This window comes from Aspergillus brasiliensis (assembly GCF_001889945.1).
Source record: "Aspergillus brasiliensis CBS 101740 unplaced genomic scaffold ASPBRscaffold_5, whole genome shotgun sequence".
Taxonomy (NCBI): domain Eukaryota; kingdom Fungi; phylum Ascomycota; class Eurotiomycetes; order Eurotiales; family Aspergillaceae; genus Aspergillus; species Aspergillus brasiliensis.
This window is the reverse complement of record NW_027137446.1, coordinates 1387968-1411138: the sequence shown is the minus strand read 5'-3', so window position 1 is coordinate 1411138 and position 23171 is coordinate 1387968. Positions and strand designations below refer to the sequence as shown.

Below are 23171 nucleotides of genomic sequence, written 5' to 3'. Positions count from 1 at the left end.
GCGGTAATCTGGATTTGTGTGGGTTTCGCTCGGAGCCCTGGGCGGCCGCGCTAGCGCTAATTTGGCGAGAACGCGCTAGCCCCAATCCGGACTAGTACCGGCCCGAGCAGAGCCGCCACCTCTTTTCAGACTTGCTTCATCAAACAGGGAAGGAGAAGCAAGAAGAGACTGGAGCAAGCTGTCTTATCAACCTCCCGTCGTGAGAAGGGGATCGTCCAGGAGTGGTTCATCTTCTTCGGGGCAAAGCTTCAATTCTCCGACGCGATTTCTTTTTATCAACGTGTTTTAATTCCCCCCCACCCTCCATTCCATCTTTTCGCGTCGCTGAGCTGCAGTCGATGAGCTCGCGATAAGTCACGACCCGTGCATCTTTTGACGCGACTTATTCACGAAACTTTCAGCCCGTCCATCAGAGCTGGGAGAGTCCTTCATATATACAACCCATTACCATGGCATCATTGCCTCCCCCTCCGCCTCCGGGCTGGGGTGCGTCGGCGCCGCCTTCGATGCCGTTGGCTCCTCCGCCACCTGGATATCAACCGCCTGCGGACCCGACTGTCGCGAAGTTCGCCCAGAAGAAGAATGAATGGCTGCGGACGCAACGGAACCGGTTCGGCGAGAAGAGAAAGGGTGGATTTGTCGAAACACAAAAGGCCGATATGCCCCCGGAGCATCTGCGCAAGATTGTCCGGGACATTGGCGATGTGTCGCAAAAGAAGTTCAGCAACGAGAAGCGTAGCTATCTCGGCGCGCTGAAGTTCATGCCCCATGCTGTGTTGAAGTTGCTGGAGAACATGCCCATGCCTTGGGAATCGGCTAGGGAAGTTAAGGTATTGTATCATGTTAATGGTTGCCTTACCTTGGTCAATGAGACTCCCCGTGTCATTGAGCCCGTGTTTCACGCCCAGTGGGCCACCATGTGGGTGTGCATGCGGCGAGAGAAGAGTGATCGCAGACACTTCAAGAGAATGCGCTTCCCTCCTTTCGACGACGAAGAACCTCCGCTATCGTGGTCGGAAAACATTGAAGATGTGGAGCCGTTGGAACCTATTCAGATGGAGCTTGACGAGTCGGAGGATGCTCCTGTTTATGAGTGGTTCTATGATCACCGGCCTCTGTTGGATACTCCCCATGTCAATGGGCCGAGTTACAAGAGCTGGAACTTGACACTTCCGCAGATGGCTACCCTTTATCGACTAAGTCATCAGCTCTTGAGTGACGTCGTCGATCAGAACTACTTCCATATGTTTGACTTGAACAGTTTCTTCACCGCCAAGGCACTGAATGTCGCAATCCCCGGTGGTCCTCGCTTTGAGCCTCTGTACAAGGATATCGACCCCAATGACGAGGACTTCAGCGAATTCAACGCCATCGACCGTATCATTTTCCGCGCCCCTATCCGTACGGAATACCGCGTTGCATACCCCTTCCTGTACAATACCCTCCCGAGAAGCGTAAAGGTTTCTTGGTACTCTCACCCCCAAGTTGTATATGTCCGCACCGACGACCCTAATCTTCCCGCCTTCTACTTCGACCCCGTCATCAACCCTATCTCCTCCCGGTCCGTCGCGCCGAAGAATATCACTGTCAGCCATGAAGATGAGATCTTTGGTGAAGGAAACAACGAGGACGACTTCGAGCTCCCCGGCGACTTCGAGCCGTTCTTCGCCGAAGAGGAATTGTATACACCCGATACCGCGTCCGCCATTGCCCTCTGGTGGGCTCCTCATCCCTTCAACAAGCGCTCCGGCAAGATGGTGCGCGCGCAGGATGTGCCCCTCGTGAAGCAGTGGTATCTGGAGCACTGCCCACAGGGTCAGCCTGTCAAGGTCCGCGTCTCATACCAGAAGCTACTCAAGACGTTCGTCCTCAATGAGCTGCACAAGAAGAAGCCGAAGGCCCAGAGTAAGCAGAATCTGTTGAAGACCTTGAAGTCGACCAAGTTCTTCCAGCAGACGACGATCGATTGGGTTGAAGCTGGTCTGCAAGTTTGTCGCCAGGGTTTCAACATGCTCAACTTGTTGATCCACCGCAAGAACTTGACCTACCTCCATCTTGATTACAACTTCAACTTGAAGCCCGTCAAGACTCTGACCACCAAGGAGCGAAAGAAGTCTCGTTTCGGAAATGCTTTCCACTTGATGAGAGAAATCCTTCGCCTTACCAAGCTGATTGTCGACGCCCAGGTGCAATATCGGTTGGGTAACATTGATGCCTTCCAGCTGGCTGACGGCATCCTGTATGCTTTCAACCACGTCGGACAGCTTACTGGTATGTACCGTTACAAGTACAAGTTGATGCACCAGATCCGTTCTTGCAAGGATCTTAAGCATTTGATCTACTACCGCTTCAACTCGGGACCTGTGGGTAAGGGTCCTGGATGCGGTTTCTGGGCCCCGGCCTGGCGTGTTTGGCTCTTCTTCATGCGTGGTATCATTCCCCTGCTCGAGAGATGGCTCGGGAACCTGCTGTCTCGTCAGTTCGAGGGTCGCCACAGCAAGGGTGTTGCCAAGACCGTCACCAAGCAGCGTGTGGAGTCTCACTTTGATCTTGAACTCCGTGCATCGGTCATGGCGGATCTCATGGACATGATGCCCGAGGGCATCAAGCAGAATAAGGTCAACACTGTCCTCCAACATCTGTCGGAGGCATGGAGATGCTGGAAGAGTAATATTCCCTGGAAGGTTCCTGGCCTTCCAGCGCCCATTGAGAACATCATTCTCCGTTACGTCAAGAGCAAGGCTGACTGGTGGATTTCCGTCGCTCACTATAACCGTGAACGTATCCGTCGTGGTGCCACTGTTGATAAGACAGTTGCGAAGAAGAACCTCGGTCGACTGACTCGGTTGTGGCTCAAGGCTGAGCAAGAGCGCCAGCACAACTACCTTAAGGATGGTCCCTACGTGTCGTCCGAGGAAGCCGTGGCTATCTACACCACCATGGTTCACTGGCTTGAGTCTCGCAAGTTCTCTCCGATCCCCTTCCCTAGTGTTTCTTACAAGCACGACACCAAGATCCTGATCCTTGCTCTGGAGCGTCTGCGTGAATCCTACTCCGTCAAGGGCAGACTCAACCAGAGCCAGCGTGAGGAGCTCGCTCTCATCGAACAGGCGTACGATTCTCCTGGAACGACCCTAGCCAGAATCAAGCGTTTCCTCTTGACTCAGCGTGCCTTCAAGGAGGTGGGTATCGATATGAACGACAATTACAGCCACATCAACCCCGTATACGATGTGGAGCCTATCGAAAAGATCACCGACGCCTACCTCGACCAATACCTGTGGTACCAGGCAGAGCAGCGCCACTTGTTCCCCGCTTGGATCAAGCCGTCGGATTCCGAGGTGCCTCCCTTGTTGACTTACAAGTGGGCTCAGGGTATCAACAACTTGTCCAATGTGTGGGAGACTGCCGATGGCGAGACGAACGTTATGATCGAGACCGAGCTGTCCAAGGTCTATGAGAAGATGGATCTTACCCTGTTGAACCGCATGCTTCGCCTTATTATGGACCACAACTTGGCTGACTACATCACTTCGAAGAACAACGTGCAGCTCAGCTACAAGGACATGAACCATACCAACAGCTACGGTTTGATTCGCGGTCTGCAATTCTCCGGCTTCGTCTTCCAATACTATGGCCTGATGATCGACTTGCTGCTCCTCGGCCTGCAGAGAGCTAGTGAAATGGCCGGACCTCCCGCAAGCCCTAACGACTTCCTGCAGTTCAGAGACCGTGCTACCGAAACGAAGCATCCAATTCGCCTGTACACGCGTTATGTTGACAAGATTTGGGTCTTCCTTCGATTCTCTGCCGATGAGTCTCGAGACTTAATTCAGCGTTTCTTGACTGAGAACCCCGATCCCAACTTCGAAAACGTTATCGGATACAAGAACAAGAAGTGCTGGCCTCGTGACTGTCGCATGCGTTTGATGCGTCATGATGTTAACCTGGGTCGTGCTGTATTCTGGGATCTGAAGAACCGCCTGCCCAGGTCGATTACTACTATCGAATGGGATGACACCTTCGCCAGCGTCTACAGCAAGGATAACCCGAACCTTCTGTTCTCTATGTCCGGATTTGAAGTCCGCATTCTTCCCAAGTGCCGCAACCAAAATGAAGAGTTCTCGGTCAAGGACAGCGTTTGGTCTCTGGTCGACAACTCGACCAAGGAGCGCACGGCTCATGCTTTCCTTCAGGTCACAGAGGAGGATATCCAGAAGTTCAACAACCGGATTCGTCAGATTCTCATGTCGTCCGGTTCGACGACTTTCACTAAGATCGCAAACAAGTGGAACACGGCATTGATTGCGCTCTTCACCTACTACCGTGAAGCTGCTGTGTCCACTGTCAATCTCCTGGACACTATCGTGAAGTGCGAAACCAAGATTCAGACCCGTGTCAAGATTGGTCTGAACTCCAAGATGCCTTCGCGTTTCCCTCCCGCCGTTTTCTACACCCCCAAGGAACTGGGAGGTCTGGGTATGATTTCTGGATCCCACATCCTCATTCCGGCCAGCGACAAGCGGTGGTCCAAGCAAACGGATACCGGTATCACCCACTTCCGTGCGGGTATGTCACATGACGAAGAAACACTGATCCCGAACATCTTCCGTTACATCATCCCCTGGGAAGCCGAATTCATTGATTCTCAGAGAGTGTGGATGGAATATTCGCAGAAGCGGCAGGAGGCTCAGCAGCAGAATCGCCGTTTGACGTTGGAGGACTTGGAGGACAGCTGGGACCGTGGTCTTCCGCGTATCAACACCCTGTTCCAGAAGGATCGCAGTACGCTCAGCTTCGACAAGGGTTTCCGTCTTCGGGCTGAATTCAAGCAATACCAGCTGATGAAGAGCAACCCGTTCTGGTGGACCAGTCAGAGACATGACGGAAAGCTGTGGAACTTGAACGCTTACCGTACCGACGTCATCCAGGCCCTTGGTGGTGTCGAAACCATTCTTGAGCACACCCTGTTCAAGGCGACTGCATTCCCATCATGGGAAGGTCTCTTCTGGGAGCGCGCGAGCGGTTTCGAAGAATCGATGAAGTTTAAGAAGCTTACGAACGCCCAGAGATCCGGTTTGAACCAGATCCCCAACCGTCGGTTCACGCTGTGGTGGTCTCCCACCATTAACCGTGCCAACGTCTATGTTGGTTTCCAGGTCCAGCTGGATCTTACGGGTATCTTCTTGCACGGTAAAATCCCGACCCTAAAGATCTCGTTGATTCAGATCTTCCGTGCCCACTTGTGGCAGAAGATTCACGAGTCCGTCGTGATGGATCTGTGCCAGGTCTTCGACCAGGAACTTCAGCAGCTGGGTATCGAGACCGTCCAGAAGGAGACTATCCACCCTCGTAAGTCTTACAAGATGAACAGCTCTTGCGCCGATATTTTGCTTTTCGCAACGAACAAGTGGAATGTCACGCGTCCTTCCTTGCTGTTCGATACCAAGGACGTTTACGAGCCAACCACGACAAACAAGTTCTGGCTTGACGTGCAGTTGAGATATGGTGACTACGACTCCCACGACATTGAGAGATATGTTCGTGCCAAGTATCTCGACTACACCACCGACAGCATGAGTATCTATCCTTCTGCTACCGGTTTGATGATCGGCATTGATCTCGCGTACAACCTGTACTCGGCCTATGGACAGTACTTCCCCGGTCTGAAGACCCTGATCCAGCAGGCTATGGCCAAGATCATGAAGGCGAACCCTGCCTTGTATGTCCTGAGAGAACGTATCAGGAAGGGTCTGCAGCTCTATGCCTCGGAAAGCAACCAGGAGTTCTTGAACTCCCAGAACTACTCGGAGCTGTTCAGTCCTCAGATCCAGTTGTTCATTGACGATACCAATGTCTACCGTGTCACCATCCACAAGACCTTCGAAGGTAACCTTACGACCAAACCCATAAACGGCGCTATCTTCATTTTCAACCCCAGAACCGGACAACTGTTCTTGAAGATCATTCACACCAGTGTCTGGGCTGGACAGAAGCGTTTGGGTCAGTTGGCCAAGTGGAAGACAGCAGAAGAAGTGGCGGCCCTCATCCGATCCCTGCCTGTTGAAGAGCAGCCGAAGCAGCTGATCGTTACTCGTAAGGGTCTGTTGGATCCCTTGGAAGTCCACCTGCTGGACTTCCCCAACATTTCCATCCGAGCTTCCGAGCTTCAGCTTCCTTTCCAGGCCGCGATGAAGGTTGAGAAGCTTGCGGATATGATTCTTCGGGCAACGGAGCCTCAAATGGTCCTGTTCAACCTTTACGATGAGTGGCTGAAGTCCATCTCTCCGTACATTGCCTTCTCTCGTTTGATCCTTATCCTGAGAGCCCTCCACGTCAACATCGATAAGGCGAAGATTATCCTCCGACCCGACAAGAGTGTCATCACCCAGGAGCATCATATCTGGCCTTCGCTGTCGGACGAGGATTGGATGAAGGTTGAAGTGCAATTGCGTGATCTGATTCTCAACGACTACGGCAAGAAGAACAATGTCAATGTCCAGAGTCTGACGAGTAGTGAAGTTCGGGATATCATCCTTGGTATGGAGATCAGTGCTCCTTCCCTGCAACGACAGCAGGCTGCGGAGATCGAAAAGCAGCAGGAAGAGCAGAAGCAACTCACGGCTGTTACGACGAAGACACAGAACGTCCGTGGTGAGGATATCATCGTCACCACCACGTCTCAGTACGAGCAGCAATCGTTTGCGTCGAAGACTGAGTGGCGTACAAGGGCAATTGCGACGTCCAACCTTCGCACGAGGTCGAACAACATCTACATCTCGTCGGATGACATCCGGGACGAGGGATACACCTACATCATGCCGAAGAACGTCCTCAAGCGATTCATCACGATTGCGGATCTGCGTGTGCAAGTTGCTGGATACCTGTACGGTACCTCCCCTCCTGATAACGACCAGGTGAAGGAAATCCGCACCATTGTCATGATCCCTCAGGTGGGCAACACGCGTGAGGTGCAGTTGCCGCAGCAGCTGCCCCAGCACGATTATCTCAACAACCTCGAACCTCTGGGTGTTATCCACACCATCTCTGGAAATGAGCCCCCTTACATGACGGCCATGGATGTTACACAGCATGCTCGTTTGATGAACGCCCACTCCTCCTGGGACAAGAAGACCGTTACCATGACAGTGTCTTTCACCCCTGGATCTGTGTCACTTGCGGCCTGGGGCCTCACGCCCCAGGGCTACAAGTGGGGAGCAGAGAACCGTGATACCACGTCTGATCAACCGCAAGGATTCTCGACCAGCATGGGAGAGAAGTGCCAGCTGTTGCTCAGTGACAAGATCCGCGGGTACTTCCTGGTGCCGGAAGACAACGTCTGGAACTACAGCTTCATGGGCAGCTCTTTCGGCGGAGTGGAGAAACGGCCGGTGTACGTGAAGATCGACACCCCCTTGAGATTCTACGATGATCAACATCGTCCATTGCACTTCCAGAACTTTGCGGAACTGGAAGATATTTGGGTTGACCGTTCTGATAACTTTGCGTGAGCGATGTGTGGATGGCGTTGGCATGATGATTCTTTTTTCTTTTCTTTTTTTCCCTCTTCATACGGATGATTACGTTGTTTTGAAATTCTTTCCCCTATATCTTCAGGCCTTTTTTCTCTTTTCTTTTAATGTTCGCAGTATACAAAATCCTCTCATGTGTCTTACTATGGTTACATTTTTTTTTGATATTGATGCTTGGCAGCAAGTGAGGGATGAGAAACCCAAGCGGAAGTGGAGATCCGGTGGCGGGAACGGGGCAAAAATGGCTGCGCTATGTACAGTAGACATGTAGGTAGCGATGTATGTTTAAGAAGTTAATTACCAGAACTGATCATTGGTCGGTAGATATTGTTGTGGTATATTGTAGATAGAGTAGACGAAACGATATGGAGACCCAACAGGCAGCTAAAATCCCATTCCGGGCTTAGGAATTTAGGGGATCGACCATGTGGGTGGGAAGGCAGAGCTAAGAGGGCCGGAGGAGACTGTCAATCAATATGGACCATGTGTGAGTCCACTTTGGGCCGGTAGGTTAATCGTTTAAACTGTCTATCAAGTACGGAGTAGAAATCGTAATATAATTTAACTAACAAACTAACTAACTAAACCAGAACATGCTTATTAACGGTAGACTAGTTTGGGGAGGGGGACGGTTGACGTGTGTGTTTTTCTTTTTTTGAAGCCGGGGTGGGAAGATCAGTGTTTGTCAGTGATGGAACTTGACCGAGAGAGAAGACGGAGACGAAGGAGGGGGATCTCTCTCACTCTCACTCACTTGCTACTCTCTCTCCCTCCCTCTCCCTCTCCCTCTACCTCTCTCTCTCCTGTTCGCCCGTCTCAACCCACCCACACCGAATCAACACTTTCCCTCTCACGTTCTGTTTTTACCCTTTTGCGTGCCGTGCACGGCTGCTACTAAAAACGCCTCTCGCTTTCTTACCCCCCCCTGGCTTCACTTTTCCTCCTCCACACCATCCCTTCCGGCTGGATCCGATGTACATTTCCAACGTTCTGGCCCAAGCACTCGTTCAGCTAGCTGATCGGGGCGTCTAAGACATTTCTCGTCGGGCTCATTTCTTTCCTGCGGTTTGATGCAATGTGATCAATTCAACTGTTTCACCAGTGCCTCATGGCCTCAAATCTCGGGACGAAAGTCAAATTGCAAAGAGGACCCATCGGAAGAACTCGCCCTGCAACTGCAAGATACGATGAGTGGGCTTACGGGGGATCCACCTCGACGCCCATCCTGTCCGGAGTACGGAGTACACGCCTACTTGAGACTACTACCCCTACAGGTTAAGGCTACAATCAGTCTGAGAGGGGTCTTACGTGTTGTGTACAAAGTATAAGCTCCCCAGCCCCGTTCTCTCTTGATTTGTTTGGTTTTTGTTGTTTTTTTTTTTTTTTCCCTTCTGGTCTTCCTGCGTTTGTCCATGATCTATGATCCGTGATGCTCATTGATCGAGCAGGACAATATACAGGTATCAGCGGATGCTTAAATCGTAACTCACTATGGAGTATCTAGCCTTTTCTCCAACTCAACCGCCATGGCTCGGTGGTGGTTTCTAGGGGCCTCACACACACACACACACTTTAACAACAAACAGCTCGAGCTGCTGGTCCTACTCTCACCCGCTCACGGACTTTCTCATATAAGAAAACAAGAAAATAAGGAAAATAAAAATGAACTAAAACATTAGACACATATATCACAACCCACCTCTCACATATTTTACCCACGCGCTAAGCTCCCGGCCTCCGACCGTTCTCGGGGGCTTGTGTCCACGAGGGTGACCTAGAAATCGAGAGCAAATAAGGTTGACAGGACGGCTCTTGCTCTCATAAGAAGGGTCAAACTTGCTCCCCTTTGACAAGGGACGTGACTTCCCTGTCTAGCTTCGTCTGGCCTCACAACCCAAGGGGGCCGGAGACCCAAAAAGAACAAAAAAGAAAATAAAATAAAATTAAGCACCCAAAAAAAAGTGAGGCCAGGCGAAAAAGGGGAACCTAGACGTGGGTACGGTTTAGGCTCGAGCCTGACCCGCGATCGTTTTTTTTTTCACTCTCCTGCACGATAGAGTCGTATTCTTAGTCGATGGGAACTACCGCGCATCGTTCACGCGTGATGAGGAGAGTTGTGATGTGCGCGCTTCCTCTCTCTCTCTCTCTCTCTCTTTTTGACTCTCTCACTGGTGTTGTGTTGGTTTGACTTCCCGCGCCCGTTCCAGGCTACGGGATTTTTATATACACTATCCAGACCAGGGTCGTTGCTCCATTTCCCCCCTCGAGCAACAAAGGCTCGGCCGGAACTCCCTGCTTAGCATGATGGCCCACCTCCGAGCAAGCTAGCACCCTCCCGCTAGTCATTCCAATCACCTTTTTCAGGTGGATGTCTCGCCGACGACCGTTCTCTACCCGCCATTGGCGTATTCACTGAGTGGAGTTGCTGCGTCGACGTACGACGGTCCTTGTTCTGACAGGGGGCGAATTCCTGAGCGAGTTAGGAGCAGACCAGCACAACAGGTTTGACTCCCTTGACCCGAGTCCACCGACTCGCCCATCTCATTCACGTTCGTATCCAATAAGTTAACTTCAGATTATGTCTGGCCTACGTATGGGTTTGGGCTTGGATCTCTCTTGGATCTCTCCCACCCCCCCGCTTCTGCGTTTGGCTCGGGGCTGGAGACGGTAGAGGCCCGAGGGAAGGGAGGGTGAGTAAGAGAGGAGAAAGTGATGGATGGGTTGATTGATTGATTGATGGAGGGAGGGGGGATCTCTTTGTCTACCTGAGCTTTGGCTGGTTCGCCGTGTTTCAAACTTGTACACAGTATCTCCCGAATACTGCCCTAATTTCCTCCTCCACGGCAGTCATTGCCATGCCTTGGCAATCACCAGACGGGCCGGCGGAAGGCAAATGGTAGCCTCATCCTTCGTCCTGCTGGCATCCATGACCGTTGTCCCCTCTGGGTCCCTCTGCAAGCTAAGCTTGACTGGAACGCAGATCCGTCAAATGGGCGATTTCTTCTGCCAGCCCACCTGCACCTTTCTGATTTGGGTTATATGGAGTGTCTCCGTGTCTCGTCAATTTTACCCCATGGATTTCTGACAGCTTATTTATTATGATTTGCCCATTTCCGGAGCCTTTCCTCGGCCGCCTACGCTGCCGTATATATCCTCTAACACTTACCCTATCACTGCTCTGCACGGGACTTTTACATGCAGCTGGAAGCAGCATCCCGGCATCAACCTCCACTTGTTCTTCCCCGTTAGATCCTGCATCTCAAACGACGGAGGAATACCACGGGCTGCAAGCCTATCTGCGGAGTCTCTGGCATGAGAATCAGACCTCCGACCTCTTTCAGTAGATTTGGTTGGGCCGGGCCTCTTGTCGGTGCGTCTGGACTCTGGTGAAGATTACCGGTCTTTTTCGGGACTTCCCAGCTGGCGCGCTCATCACTGACCCGGTGAGTAGTACTAGTAACCCATCTATCCATCCCTTTCGCCCAGTGACCTTTTTCCCTTTCTTATGGTGGCCCAGACCCTGTGTCGCGCCTAGCTTCCTCTCTCGCTCTCCCTCTCTCGCTTCTGTTTCTTCTCCCCGTCTCTCTGCCGTTTTCCTTTCAGATGAGTTCGATGTCCTTCGACCTGACCTCGCTACTCTCTTCCTTCCTGCTCCTTGGGATGAGCGATCGCCGTGTCTTGACATTCATGACCTATAGTTCTGACGACCAGATAGTATCGCGCCTTACACTCTGAAGTCGGTTAACCGTCTATATCAACTTTCATTTTCCCAGCCTTCAGAATTTTGGTCTGTACATGGCCAAACATTTCACCCTTGCTTCAACTTAAAGAAATACACGATCTGTCACCCTTTGCTTCATCGGACGAAATCCGACAGTCAGTCAGCCTATCTCTTGACGGCCTTTTCCGTCGAGATAGCAACTTCGACCTCCTTCCTTTCTCTTCCCTTTTCTTTCTAGAGCCAGTCAGTAGCCTGCCAGGGCTGTTAGGCTCTAGCGGCGCAGATGTATGTCCGCGACGCTGGCGGATCCGTATCGAGAGTATGCTATTGATTATTCTCAACATGCTACCTGCAAACCTGAAGAACACGCAGGCACGCTTGTTTACCATGCACAGCAGCCGCATCTCCAGCACCACAAGCAGCCCGAGCCTCCATTCTCTCAGGGGGCCTCTCATAGCACGACGGCATTTGAGCAACATCATGCGAACGCGACCGTGTTGTCAACCGCCACTCAGCAACCGACAGTCCATGATATGTCGCATAGCGTTGTCCTCGGCCCACCCCAGATGCTCCCACGACACCTTCCAGTGCAGTATCCACCTGCCAGCTTTGAAATCCCGCCTCTCCAGCGCGAGAAGAAACGCCCCCACTCGGAAACCGAAGAGGATGGGAACCCCGACCATGGCCTGCGGCCACAGCTATCAGTCCTCTCAGCCGACGCTCCCCACGAACCCTCTCATTCTCCCGAGATGCTCTTCGGTGTCCATGGCGCATCGTCTCAGCAGCATCCCATGTCAAACCATGGCTTTGGGCCCACAGACTCTGTGGCCCTGCCACAGCACCACCATCACCATCGGCTCCCGCCCCATGCAGCGCTGCGCGCCCCGGGGCGTCATGGAGTGAATGTGGAATCGCCTCCTTTGCCCTCGGGACCGCCAAGTGTAGTGGGCCAGCCTGGAATGCCTGATCCAGCACCCAGGCCTCGAGGGCCAAAGCTGAAGTTTACTCCCGAAGAGGACGCTCTACTGGTGGAGCTGAAGGAGAACAAGAACTTGACATGGAAGCAAATTGCAGACTTCTTCCCGGGCCGAACGAGCGGCACCTTGCAAGTCCGATACTGCACCAAGCTGAAGGCCAAGGATGTGGCTTGGAGTGACGAAATGGTTCGAACTTTCCCTTCGTAATTTCTACGGTGGTTTGATATGCTAATGAAGGCAACAGGTCCAAAGGCTGCAACGGGCAATGCAGGAGTACGAGAACGATCGGTGGCGTATCATTGCAGGGAAGGTTGGAAATGGCTTCACCCCAGCTGCCTGTCGCGAAAAGGCCATGGAACTCCAGTAACGGCATTGGGGAATTTTCTCTTATTTATATCTACTGTTGCCAGATTCTGCCCTGCTTGGACCCTTCCTGATCTCCTTACTACTCTCCTCGGTTTACCGATAGGGCTGGTGGTGCGGGCTTGTTGTAGACACGGGAGGATGATCAGCATAACTCTGAGATACTATAGGGACGGGTTGATGTAAGGTATTTAGTGATGTATGATAATTCATTTTAGCCCGGGGTACATATGGCGCGGCATTTGTTCGTTCGCAATGAACCGACACTAGCGGCCGCTCTCGCAGTTTAGTACCGGCTGATCCCGGGCTGAACGCGGCCATTGCTCGGCCGGGGGATGTTCCTTATCTACGGCGGACTGCAGAAGCCCACTTGCGCAGACTGTAGACCCTAAGCCCTAAGCCAGATGCCCGATCGAGCAGGTCTGCGCACCTGGTCACTGCGCGCAGCCGGAGAAGCTCCGCAACCAATCAATCCCCGGCGCTGACTAAGGGCAGGCGACCACGGGCCGAAGCGGCTTCAAACTCACCTCAACCTCCAAACTCCCTCATCTCCAAACGTCCTTGCCTTGTCTGCCGTCATTGCACCCACCCACCAGGACAATGTTCCTCCAACGCACAGCCTTCGCCCTCGCCAGGCGCACCCCTACCCGGGCTCTCGCTGCCCGCCCCTTTTCTTCCTCCGTCACCCGCTGTACGTGACCCTCATCGTCAGATCAAAAGACCGCCTCTTCTGCACCTCAGCAGTGGCAGCCGTCCCTTTTCCACCGCGCTCCTATGGCCTCTATATGGGTCAATTGCACGGGAATGTGGACGTCGGTTTTGGATATACAAGCTAACGTGCCATTGCTGCTCTTATAGTCAACAGCAAGAAGTATGAGGTGAAGCAGGAGGGCAAGATCCTTCCCTTCGAGGGTGAGTGACCTCACACCCACTCCTACACGAATCGTCAATTGTCCCTACGGATACACTTGCAGGATACCCATTGCGATCCGTACTGCGAGGGATGGCTGCAATTGGGCATCTTATGCGGGGGTTCGGGCGCTGGGGACATTTGATATCGGACTACTTGCATCTTGTCGATGCCTTGACACATGGTTGACATCATACTGATTGTGCGCTTTTTTCCTGAACAGAGATCAAGACCGAGGACGACCTCATCCCCCCGGGTGCTAAGTCTGGTACCGTCCCCGTCGATATCGAGCACGCCACTGGTCTCGAGCGTCTCGAACTCGTCGGAAAGATGCAGGGCATTGACATCTTCGACATGAGGCCCCTGGATGCCTCCCGCAAGGGTATGTCATATGCTATTCCGCTGCGTGCGGTGGCTTTTAGAGCCTTAGACGGTTGATTCGCGAGGGTGGGCGCTGATATCATGCACTATAGGAACCCTCGAGGACCCCATCATCGTCAACGGTGCTGGTGACGAGCAGTACGCTGGTTGCACCGGTTTCCCCGCCGACTCTCACCAGGTCAACTGGCTGACTGTAAGCCGATTTCTTCCGTGGTATTCCTTACTTGTGATAGCATGATCCCTAACCAAGCCACAATACAGGTCTCCCGTGACCGCCCCATCGAGCGTTGCGGCGAGTGCGGTAACGTTGTCAAGCTCAACTACGTCGGCCCCTTGGAGGACCCCCACGCTCGTAAGTATCTTGTTTCTATCAATCCGAGTGCAGTGCGCTAATTGCTCCATGTCCAGACGACCACGGTCACGGCCACGGCCACCCCGCCCACGAGGAGCCCAAGACCTTCGCCGACTTCGTCAAGCCTGAGTACTGGTACCGGTAAATACAATGTACTACTACAATGAATGGAGCGATTGTCCTTTTTCTTTCTTTTCCCCCCTTCCCTACTTAGGTGCTACTTCTTCGATTCGGAGCAAAGAGAAACAATGGAGTGAAGCGAGATATTAAAAAGAAGAGACAATCCGACATATAAACTGTATGTGTACATGCGCGAAGCAGGGTGTGTTCTGGCAAGGCAGGTGTGTGTGACTGAAAAGAGAGAGATGGGGGCCGGGTTCTGTACAAGATTTCATCGGGATAAACTATTAGTTGTGTGTGTGTATCGTTTGAAACCAATACTGTTGTATACTTTCGCCCATTCCTGTTTCTTTCAGTAGATACTGTTCTCTGGTTTTCTGTAGATCTACCAACGACTTTCTTATTTCACCTCGACCCCGAATGATATAACAGTTGAAGGTATATAAAACTATAATCCTATAAACTTAGCACTACTTAATTCCACCCACCATAACACTACTACTATTATTCACAATGGTAAGTAGTAACTGAAGTAGTCTCATGAAACCCAACCAATATAGTACCCACTCAGGTACATACTAGTAATAGTGGCTTTGAAAAAGAAAAAAACCCAACTACCACTCACTACTTAGTTCATTATCACATGATGCGAGCAGTTACGGTGAAGTGAGCTGATCAAGCGATTAGTAGTAGTAACTAAGTATCTAGTACGTGGGTGTGGCATGATGTCCGGAAGAGCGGAACCTAACGGAAAGAAGGAAGGAAGAAGGAAATATTAGCCGTATCACGTGGTGCTATGTAGGAAGCTAGCTATCTACTAGCCCTGCTAGGAATCTTGTCACTTGCCTAAATAGGTAGGAATACTAGGTAACACTAGTGCTAAGTAGTAAGTAGGCGGTGTTGGTAAGTAGTAGTATGATGGATCTTATAGGGATATACTTGCTATTGCTATTGTATTGTATTGGTTTTGGAGGGATTCAGTTTGGTTGGCTGGCTACTTACTACTACTAGATACTAGGAGTAGTGCGGTAGTACCTGGACTGAGGGAGGGGTGTGTGTGTGTGTATAGTCAGGTAGTAGTATCGGTGACGTGCTGAATTCATACTAATTATCATGTTACTACTAGTAGGAAGCACGAGAGTACTATATATGTTTCACTTCGCAATCTTGTGTCATTATTTTCTTCAACGACAAACATGAAAGTCTGCTAATCAGCATAAAAGTACTATAGAGTACATGATCAGTCTGAATAAATTCTACAAAGCCAACGACCCATATGAAGAGCATTTTGCAATGTTGAATTGAATAGTTGCGCTCTTTCCAGCCCAATGGCATTTGGCCTTACCCTCACCTTACCGTCCGAAGTAACGAAGTTCGACATATCGGAGGGGCGGATAGACCACACAGGTCCATGAAAAAGCAACGTAAGTTCCCATCTGAATTGATAGTAAGTTAGTGTGCGAAGCAATCAAATATTTGTTTGGGGTATCGGGTCTGCTTACATCGGCACCATATTCACCCACCAATCGTGCCAAAGGCCCGATATACCACACCTGTGCCATGCATAGGATTGCACCTGCCCAACCGATCAAAAAGGCAATGAAAGCGGAAATGCCCAATGGCAGCTTGGAAGGGTCGTTCCATGCATGCCAGTTGTATCCGCTGCGGGCGCGGAAGATAAATCGGTCTTCGAGGATAATGGCTATCCAGATGGCGACCCAGTAGCCCATGAGTGCGAGGAAGTTGGTGAAGATATCAGACAGGTTGCTTCGACCAGCCAGGGCGCACACGGTGTAGATGATAACTCCGATGGCGTTCCAGATGGCTCTGGGCACCTTTTCGGCGTATCGCCCGAGGATCTGGAAATCTACACCAGCCGAGTATGTGGGTGGGATGGTGTTGGCGATGAGACCGAGTGCAACGACTACGGCGCAAAACTTGCCGAATCCGTTCAGTGGGCTGAACCCTTCGACGATAAGTGCTCCAGCACCGTCAGTGTATGCTCTGCTGTAGGCTGGGTCGGAGGTGATGCCCGATGCGAGACCGATGCCGCAGAGGAATGCCATGGTGAAAGAGATCATCAGGCCGCCCAAGGATAGGAAAAAGAGAGATCTCTTCGAGGTATTCTGCGGGTAATAGACAAAGAAGTCTGCTGCAAGCGGTGCATATGTGATTGCGGCACTGAGACACAGCGAAAAGAAGGATAGACTGCGAGTATGGCATGTAAGCACGAGGTTATCCAATAGCTTGAAGTGACCTTACCGGTTTCCGGCTACTGTGCGAGCGTCGCCAGTTGATGGTGTGGACAAGTCATATTTGGTCCCCGACATACCGAACAGTATACAAATAACGATAAGCTGGGGGAGAAAGGCGAATCTGGTCTCGTCAGTAGGAGAATATACAACCCTAGTCAGTCACGCATACCGCTCGTAGTAATGGAAAATCTGAATGCCGAAAGTGGCTATGACCCAACTAATGATGGCGATGATCACGATGCCTTCTACTCGTCAATAGACATACAATAGCAGCTCCAAGGACTGCCAACTTACCCACAGCAACCGTCATGTGTCCATGCGGTGAAACGGCAGACAAGATCTGTCCGCCAACCACGCAGTCGATCAAGCCATATCCCAGCATCTGAATCAAGTTCAAGATGACGATGAGTTTGCTCGGCCACCAACCCATTGAATACCGTCCAAATGCCTAAGAATATCAGCATCTAGCCAACTTCCTCTTAAAAGACAGTGTGATAGCATACCATGGTCCGAATACCTGATAGAGGGCCCCATGTGGCCATCCACGAGGAAGCTATGGCACCAACCAAAGCACCGAATACTCCACAGAGAGCCGAGTCAAGGAAACTCAATCCATAAGTAGCAGGTCCCAGCATACCCAGTGTGATGTTGTTGGCCGCCAGATTGATCGACACCCAAAGCAAGAAGGCCTGCAGGTAAGAAACCCAAGTCAACTTGGACATCCGTTCATGCTCCTGCACCCGTTCAATACCACGAGCCTCCAGATTGTATTCGACGAGCTGCTGTTCGAATCGTCGAAGATATGTAGCCATCCTCGAAGAGGCGAACGGCCCACCCGGCTGCCTCTGAGGTCTTTTCTCGGCATTTTCGGTAGGAGGAGAAGTATCTTCTGTCGAACGGATTCTGGAAATTTCCTTCTCATAGGGAGACCCTATGGTGGGCACGGTTTGCGGCGAAGACATCCTGGCGCACAAATGTCAGTTGTATATCCAGGGAAGAGGTGGGGTACGAAGGAAAAGAAAAGCGCGCATGAATCCTTTCGCTGGAATTATCCAGATCAAGTTCAACCGTATAATCTCAGAACAACAAACAGGAGCAATCACAGTATCCGGTGAGTTAAGTAGCACCCCACATGATGAATGAGGGTGTTATTAGCCCGGAAAGTGTGTGTGACATCCGATTGTTGAACACCGGTCTTCATGCAGGCACGCTACCTAGATACCTTGATCGACAGACAAAACCACGCTACTCGTCTTCATGATAGCCGTCCCTTGCATAAGGTTTCTGTAGGAAGGCGGGAGGGCTGTACTTGTTGCGATTGCACTGGATTCGTCGTGGCGATACACCTGGTGGAACACATACGCCAATTGCACGTCAGTCAAAATTTTTGACAATTGTGAGAGATCGTAATGAGTCTCGTTTAGTTTCTTTTCTTGAAAGGAATTACCAGATTTGATGGATGCTATGCAAATAACCAACACCAATTGCAGCCGTGCAGAATGCTAGTCAGTGATCTGACAGGGAGATGGAACGATTGCACCGGCGAGTGAAAAGTGGAGCGGGTAGAAGATTCCACTTTCTGAGGCGATAAATTGTAATCCGCCGCGGGGAGATTCGGTTTCCAGGCGGGCGGATCTCCTCCGCTTTTCAACTCCCCTCCCCGACTTCGGATAGTAGCAGCTAGCATATAATGCTAACTACGACGTCTACCTTCGAAACACAGTCCGTCATCAGCAACGGCTCATCACATTGATGACCACTCAATGCTGAGACACCGCGAGGAAGCTTTCTACTAAATCCCTTCTAGAGAGAAACTGAAAACCTCACAGCAAGCCTCAACGCCTTGTTGGATGCGCGACGGGATTCATTCCCCAGGGTGCGCTGCCACCGCGGCACGAAACTGCTGCAAAGACCCGTCAGGGATTTACGCGAGAACAAAAGTGGTATTCACCCAGGATATAGGGGGACGAGGAACAAGATGAAATGACCAAAAAAGACGCTTATAAAAGAAGAGATGGGAAATAATAAACCAAACGGGACCAGCAGAAAATAGATATGAAAGACGCAAGCCAACTCCGATAACCCTTCGCCCGACACTTTGCAAATTGTGGCTAACATCGAACATTGCCCTGAAATCTTAAATTCAAAACTCATGCCCATCATCGATTCGTGAATGTGCGGAAGACGATGCATTGGTCATCACGTCGTCAATAGTTCGTAGGAAATCTAAAGGTCCTTGAAATGTTCTTTCGCATACTGTTCGCACGCCTGAATCATCCATGTCAACAATTCAGCAAGACATCTACAAGGCTCGGGGCCGTTACCTTGGCTGGCTTTCCAACTTTCAGTCCAATCGCCTTCCACTTATTTGCATCATACTCCCTAATAGCTTCTCGAAGCGCTACGGACTGTTCTTGGCTTAGCATTACTCGACAAGCAAAGCCGGATGCCAAGGGTCGTTACCTCATCTTCAGCAAATTCGGCATAGTGCATGTCCTATCGTAGCATAAGTATATACTCCCGGTCTTCGGCAAAGAGCGACCAGGATCTGCTTACCTTATACCAATGCTTCTTGACGCTGCCTTCAGTCCGGGTAGGAAATGTCTGTAGCATCCAGGATACCTAGGGTCAGCATGGGTGACGTAGTGGGGGGTCTTAAATCAAGGGCGCTTCATGCACCTTGGCAATCTCGCTCCACGTGCGACCCGCATCGCGCATGGTCTTCAGCCTCTGCTCTTCCTCAGCAGTCCAGGGAGTGTTGGTCCTCCCCTTCTTCTTGGGGGCGGGCTCTGATCCTGCAGGTCCTTGCTCGTGCGCGGTTTCTCCAGTCGCAGGAGCCGCGCCTGGCGCCGCCATGGTAGCCGTATGGCCTGACTGGGGAGAAGCACGGCGTTTGCGCGGATTTTGGGGAGGGATCTGAGTTTGGGGCATAGGAATGCCCTCGAAGGAAGGCACTCTTGAGAAAGGATTGACTTGCTGTTGAGCTATCAGGTGTGATGGTGCGTTGGCAGAGATGGAAGTCTTGATTCGTTTAGATGTTGGAGGGGACCTGTTGTAGGGGACAGGCGAAAGACGCCAGTGTCAGAGATGAGCCCACGACACGACAAGAATAATGAAAAAGGAAGGGGGAGCTAAAGTAAAAGTGAACGCAAGGCCGAAAACGATAATCGCAATAATAATAGAACGAGCCAGTCACTTTGCCAATCGCAAGTCGAGGGAACGGACAGGGCACTGAAATCGCCGAAAGAGGGAACAGATACAAATGACTGGCAGGTAAATTACAAGAGATAGACCAAGTCAAGCACATGACCCGAAGGGGGGGTGGAGGGCGCGAGGTATCTCAAAATCAAGTATATATGGAGGGACAACTGCCGCTGGCACTGCGCAGCCCTAGAGGCCGGCTTCCTTCAAGACTGGGGAGGACGAGGAGGGACTTACGACATGGCTGATGATACGCAGTTATCCCAATCACGTTCCGTCGATTCATCTGTAGATACACATGCTTATGAGATTAGCAAATCTGCTACTCAAGGAACGCTCCGTGGAGATTGGCCGGTCAGGTTCAGGGAAGCGAGCGCTTGGTTACACCAAAGTGACGATGACACCGGCGCATCATACGGCGTGGCAGTAGCGCCGCAGGGAATGAGGTAGATGACGGGAAAAGAAGGAAAGAGTCGGAAGTGTTGTTACATGCATATATGAAGTCGGAAGGGTAGCGAGGAAGTCAAGGGACAAAGAGAGACGTAGAGGGGAGGAGACAAGTCAGATGAAGAGGCGATGAGGAGGCAGTGAAAGGTGAGGGGAGGGGAAGAGGGAGGGGAAGGAGAAGAGAGGGGAAAGATAGTAAGTATAAACAGGTTTAGGCACAATCACAGGAAGACCTTTCTAGCATCTTAGGATACAGAGGCTGGACATAGTACGGAGTACTGGAGATGCGATGATAAGACGTTCTGGTCAGGACAAGTGGAGATGGAGACCGACTGAGAGTGTAAAGAGAGGCTTACTGGTCAAAGTTCATGGTTCGAAAGAAGAGTCTCGGGTTTTTTTCTGATAGGCAGGATGATCTGGTAGTGGCGGTGGTAGTAGTAGCAATAGTAGTAGCGAAGTAGTGGTGGTCGTAGTAGGAGGAGAAGGAGGAGGAGGGAGTAGATCAGGATCGAATTGGCAGGTCAAAGTCAGTAAGGGTCAGTTCAGAGGGTCAGTTTGTCCGTCGGTCAGGTAATAATAGTAACAGTAGCCGTAGTAGTCAAGTAATAAGGAAGTAGACTGGATTGAACTGTCCGATAAAAGTAGTCAGTCGGAGCAGTGGTCGTAGTAAAGAGCAACAACTCGGTCAGTCAGTCAGTAGGTAAAGTAAGGCCCTCGGTAGGGCAGGAAATCAACCGTAGGTAATACTTCGGGTTCTGCTTTACAATTTACCAGTTCCAGTAAATAAAAACAAATGGAACTGGATGATGATAGTACAAGACTAAGGGAACCTCCGGAGTGGCAAGAAGGAAAGGATCCGGGAAAGAGGAACAAGAGGGAAAGGAAGAGAGAGAAGCGGATGGGAAAACCGGCACACTTCGCAAAGCCTCTTCCTCTTTCCTTCTGACTAGTACTGCGGAGGGGAGGGGAAACAGACAGACAATTCGATTCGAATCCACTCCAAGGCTAAACGGAGTGCAGCGTTTCGCCAATCCCGCGTCCTCCGAGGCCTGCTTGCTTTTTCCTCTCCAGCAGCGATGAGGCATCAGATTCATTCCTGCCACCTTCGGCTTCCTACTCGTCCTGCCCACCGGAACTACTGGAGACGGTCGACTCTCGTACATGGGCCATTTCTGCACACCATCCACGATAGCCCCGTCCTTTTCCTAAACCAGACACCTGCCTGTATGGAAGGATGACTCGGTGGTTTCGCTTCTTCTACTTCTTCGCCTTTTGTGTAGGCGGAGGACACCCGCCGATTATCTAGATTATCTTCCCCTCATCCTTTCCTGGGTCAATGCGATACATACACTCGAGACTTTGGATCAATCAACATCACCGCCACCATTGCACCCATGCTCTGACGAGGCCAGCCAGATGGGCGCATTCCCCAGCGTCCTGCTCCCGCTACCCTATCCTTGTACTCACACCCTCCTTCCCCCCCATATGAGCTTTCCTGTCTTCCCATTTTCTCCCGACTGGTGACTCAAAGGTGATTCTTCATAGTCATTAGGCTTCCATCTCAGAAGCCAGCTCCAGCCAGCACTTGGTCAGCCACTGATCCAGGCAAGAATGCCCGTTCCGCGAACAAAACGAACAGCGATGATGGTGGTGGCGGCAATCTGACCATAGAATCCGCCGTATTTGGACAGCTTGACCAGGCCAACCTGGTGATGCTGCAGTGTTTAGTAGAGCCAAGCAGGGTTGGCGAGGCCAATGAGGGGGTCCAGACATCCCGATGACCGCGAGGCAGCTTACAACATGAAACGGACGTCGCCAGCTGCAATCTCGGGCCTTGGCAGTCCAGAGATGAAGTAAAAAGCAAACCTCGAGGGGACCATGGATCCAGATCTCTGCTGTTTACGTGGGTGCCAGGTTCTCTTTTCCCCCCAATAAAATGGCATGATGGCAGACAGTGAGAGCGGGGTAAAGGGCCGCTACCTCCTCCTTTTCGCATCGACCGTTGCTTTTAGTCTAGTCCACTCTTCCCGCTTCATATGACGGGTGCAGGGCTTTGCGCGGGACCCATGATGCAAGATCGGCTCCTCTTTAAATTCAAATCGTTCCAGGTAACTATCAGGTAGGGTGCTTGCTCCCTAAAAACAGCCTCTCTCGTTCATTCTCTACGCACTCTCAAGCACCTTATCTGTATCCTCCCAGGCTAGTTTGAAAGGTTCTAGATAGGCCTGTGAACCGTTTTATGGAACCCTGTGAGTCCGTTGCGAGCACGGTCCCCTCGGCGCGCCTATCGTTCCGATGACAGGGCTTACTGTCCTGTCCGCTATTCTCCCGATTCTTTACCTTGCAGGCCGAATTTCGATGGTTTTCCTCTTCAGGCCATTACTGTTTCCAGTGACTGTGCTAGTACCAGGTGAAGATCAGTGCACAGCAGACTGCTAAAGAGTGGCGTATGCAACAGAACATAGAAAGGACCGACTCTCGTTCCGCAGTCGAAATAATAACTACGCAAGCTGGAATAGCTTGTCTTAGTGGCTCTAGAATATAGTCCACGAGGATTAGGCTGCGAGACTGAAGTGGTTACTGGTGATGGCGTACACGTGGTGGGTCACAGCATGATCAGAGTATGTCATTGTGTAAGCGTGTACAAAGTCGCCAATATTCGAGTGCGAACAGTTCTTGTAGAATAAACCTCGCCTCATTTCCTCGAGCTACTTACATGGAACGAACGCTGTAGCGAGGTGTCAAAATTTAAGCACTAAGCTGAGATCTCGAGACGGAGATAGCTATTCGAAGACTTATGTAGGTCTGCCAAAGAGTCTATTTCGAGGTTACTAGTAGCCTTAAGTGATTTAGCGCTCGCAAGAAGACTTTTCTAGAAGAGTGTTAACCCATTGACTAAGTAAGCCAGAAAA

At 51.3% G+C, this 23171-nt stretch overlaps 7 protein-coding genes across 7 annotated transcripts; 5 read left to right on the top strand and 2 right to left on the bottom strand.

Annotated features, from left to right (window-relative positions):
* Positions 1-156: 156 nt before the first annotated feature.
* Positions 157-7907, top strand: prp8 (U4/U6-U5 snRNP complex subunit PRP8). Its single transcript, XM_067624821.1, has one exon. It carries the CDS (start codon positions 450-452, stop codon positions 7509-7511), a length of 7062 nt encoding a protein of 2353 aa, XP_067480034.1. The 5' UTR covers positions 157-449; the 3' UTR covers positions 7512-7907.
* Positions 7908-9984: 2077 nt separating this feature from the next.
* ASPBRDRAFT_42514 (uncharacterized protein) lies at positions 9985-11015 on the top strand. Its single transcript, XM_067624820.1, has one exon. The coding sequence runs from the start codon at positions 10426-10428 to the stop codon at positions 10615-10617; it is 192 nt and encodes a 63-aa protein (XP_067480033.1). The 5' UTR covers positions 9985-10425; the 3' UTR covers positions 10618-11015.
* ASPBRDRAFT_553651 (uncharacterized protein) lies at positions 10732-11695 on the top strand. The gene is made up of 4 exons (XM_067627380.1): positions 10732-10902; positions 10984-11017; positions 11248-11538; positions 11652-11695. Exons 1-3 carry the CDS (start codon positions 10845-10847, stop codon positions 11489-11491), a joined length of 336 nt encoding a protein of 111 aa, XP_067480032.1. The 5' UTR covers positions 10732-10844; the 3' UTR covers positions 11492-11538; positions 11652-11695.
* Positions 11541-12597, top strand: ASPBRDRAFT_123574 (SANT/Myb-like DNA-binding domain-containing protein; the record flags this gene model as incomplete). The annotated part of the gene is made up of 3 exons (XM_067617614.1): positions 11541-12197; positions 12288-12416; positions 12475-12597. 3 exons carry the CDS (start codon positions 11541-11543, stop codon positions 12595-12597), a joined length of 909 nt encoding a protein of 302 aa, XP_067480031.1.
* A 596-nt stretch (positions 12598-13193) lies between these two features.
* Positions 13194-14381, top strand: cox5b (cytochrome c oxidase subunit IV; the record flags this gene model as incomplete). The annotated part of the gene is made up of 6 exons (XM_067617578.1): positions 13194-13284; positions 13452-13505; positions 13727-13885; positions 13977-14077; positions 14146-14236; positions 14293-14381. The coding sequence occupies 6 exons, from the start codon at positions 13194-13196 to the stop codon at positions 14379-14381; spliced, it is 585 nt and encodes a 194-aa protein (XP_067480030.1).
* Positions 14382-15708: 1327 nt separating this feature from the next.
* On the bottom strand, positions 15709-17573 carry ASPBRDRAFT_195449 (purine-cytosine permease family protein; the record flags this gene model as incomplete). Its single annotated transcript, XM_067620867.1, has 6 exons — positions 15709-15792; positions 15859-16564; positions 16619-16732; positions 16781-16853; positions 16906-17059; positions 17115-17573. The coding sequence occupies 6 exons, from the start codon at positions 17571-17573 to the stop codon at positions 15709-15711; spliced, it is 1590 nt and encodes a 529-aa protein (XP_067480029.1).
* A 1264-nt stretch (positions 17574-18837) lies between these two features.
* Positions 18838-20054, bottom strand: ASPBRDRAFT_54579 (SANT/Myb-like DNA-binding domain-containing protein; the record flags this gene model as incomplete). Its single annotated transcript, XM_067627258.1, has 6 exons — positions 18838-18879; positions 18936-19019; positions 19075-19107; positions 19168-19215; positions 19291-19660; positions 20050-20054. 6 exons carry the CDS (start codon positions 20052-20054, stop codon positions 18838-18840), a joined length of 582 nt encoding a protein of 193 aa, XP_067480028.1.
* Between the last annotated feature and the right edge of the window lie 3117 nt (positions 20055-23171).

What these genes read in the sequence shown, in the direction of transcription:
- prp8 (XM_067624821.1), top strand. Translation starts at nt 450, where the DNA reads ATGGCATCATTGCCTCCCCCTCCGCCTCCGGGCTGGGGTGCGTCGGCG.
- ASPBRDRAFT_42514 (XM_067624820.1), top strand. Translation starts at nt 10,426, where the DNA reads ATGGTAGCCTCATCCTTCGTCCTGCTGGCATCCATGACCGTTGTCCCC.
- ASPBRDRAFT_553651 (XM_067627380.1), top strand. Translation starts at nt 10,845, where the DNA reads ATGAGAATCAGACCTCCGACCTCTTTCAGTAGATTTGGTTGGGCCGGG. An exon ending in TTGGGCCGGGCCTCTTGTCG is followed by an intron (nt 10,903 to 10,983) that starts GTGCGTCTGGAC and finishes CCCGGTGAGTAG; the next exon opens with TACTAGTAACCCATCTATCC. An exon ending in CTATCCATCCCTTTCGCCCA is followed by an intron (nt 11,018 to 11,247) that starts GTGACCTTTTTC and finishes ACGACCAGATAG; the next exon opens with TATCGCGCCTTACACTCTGA.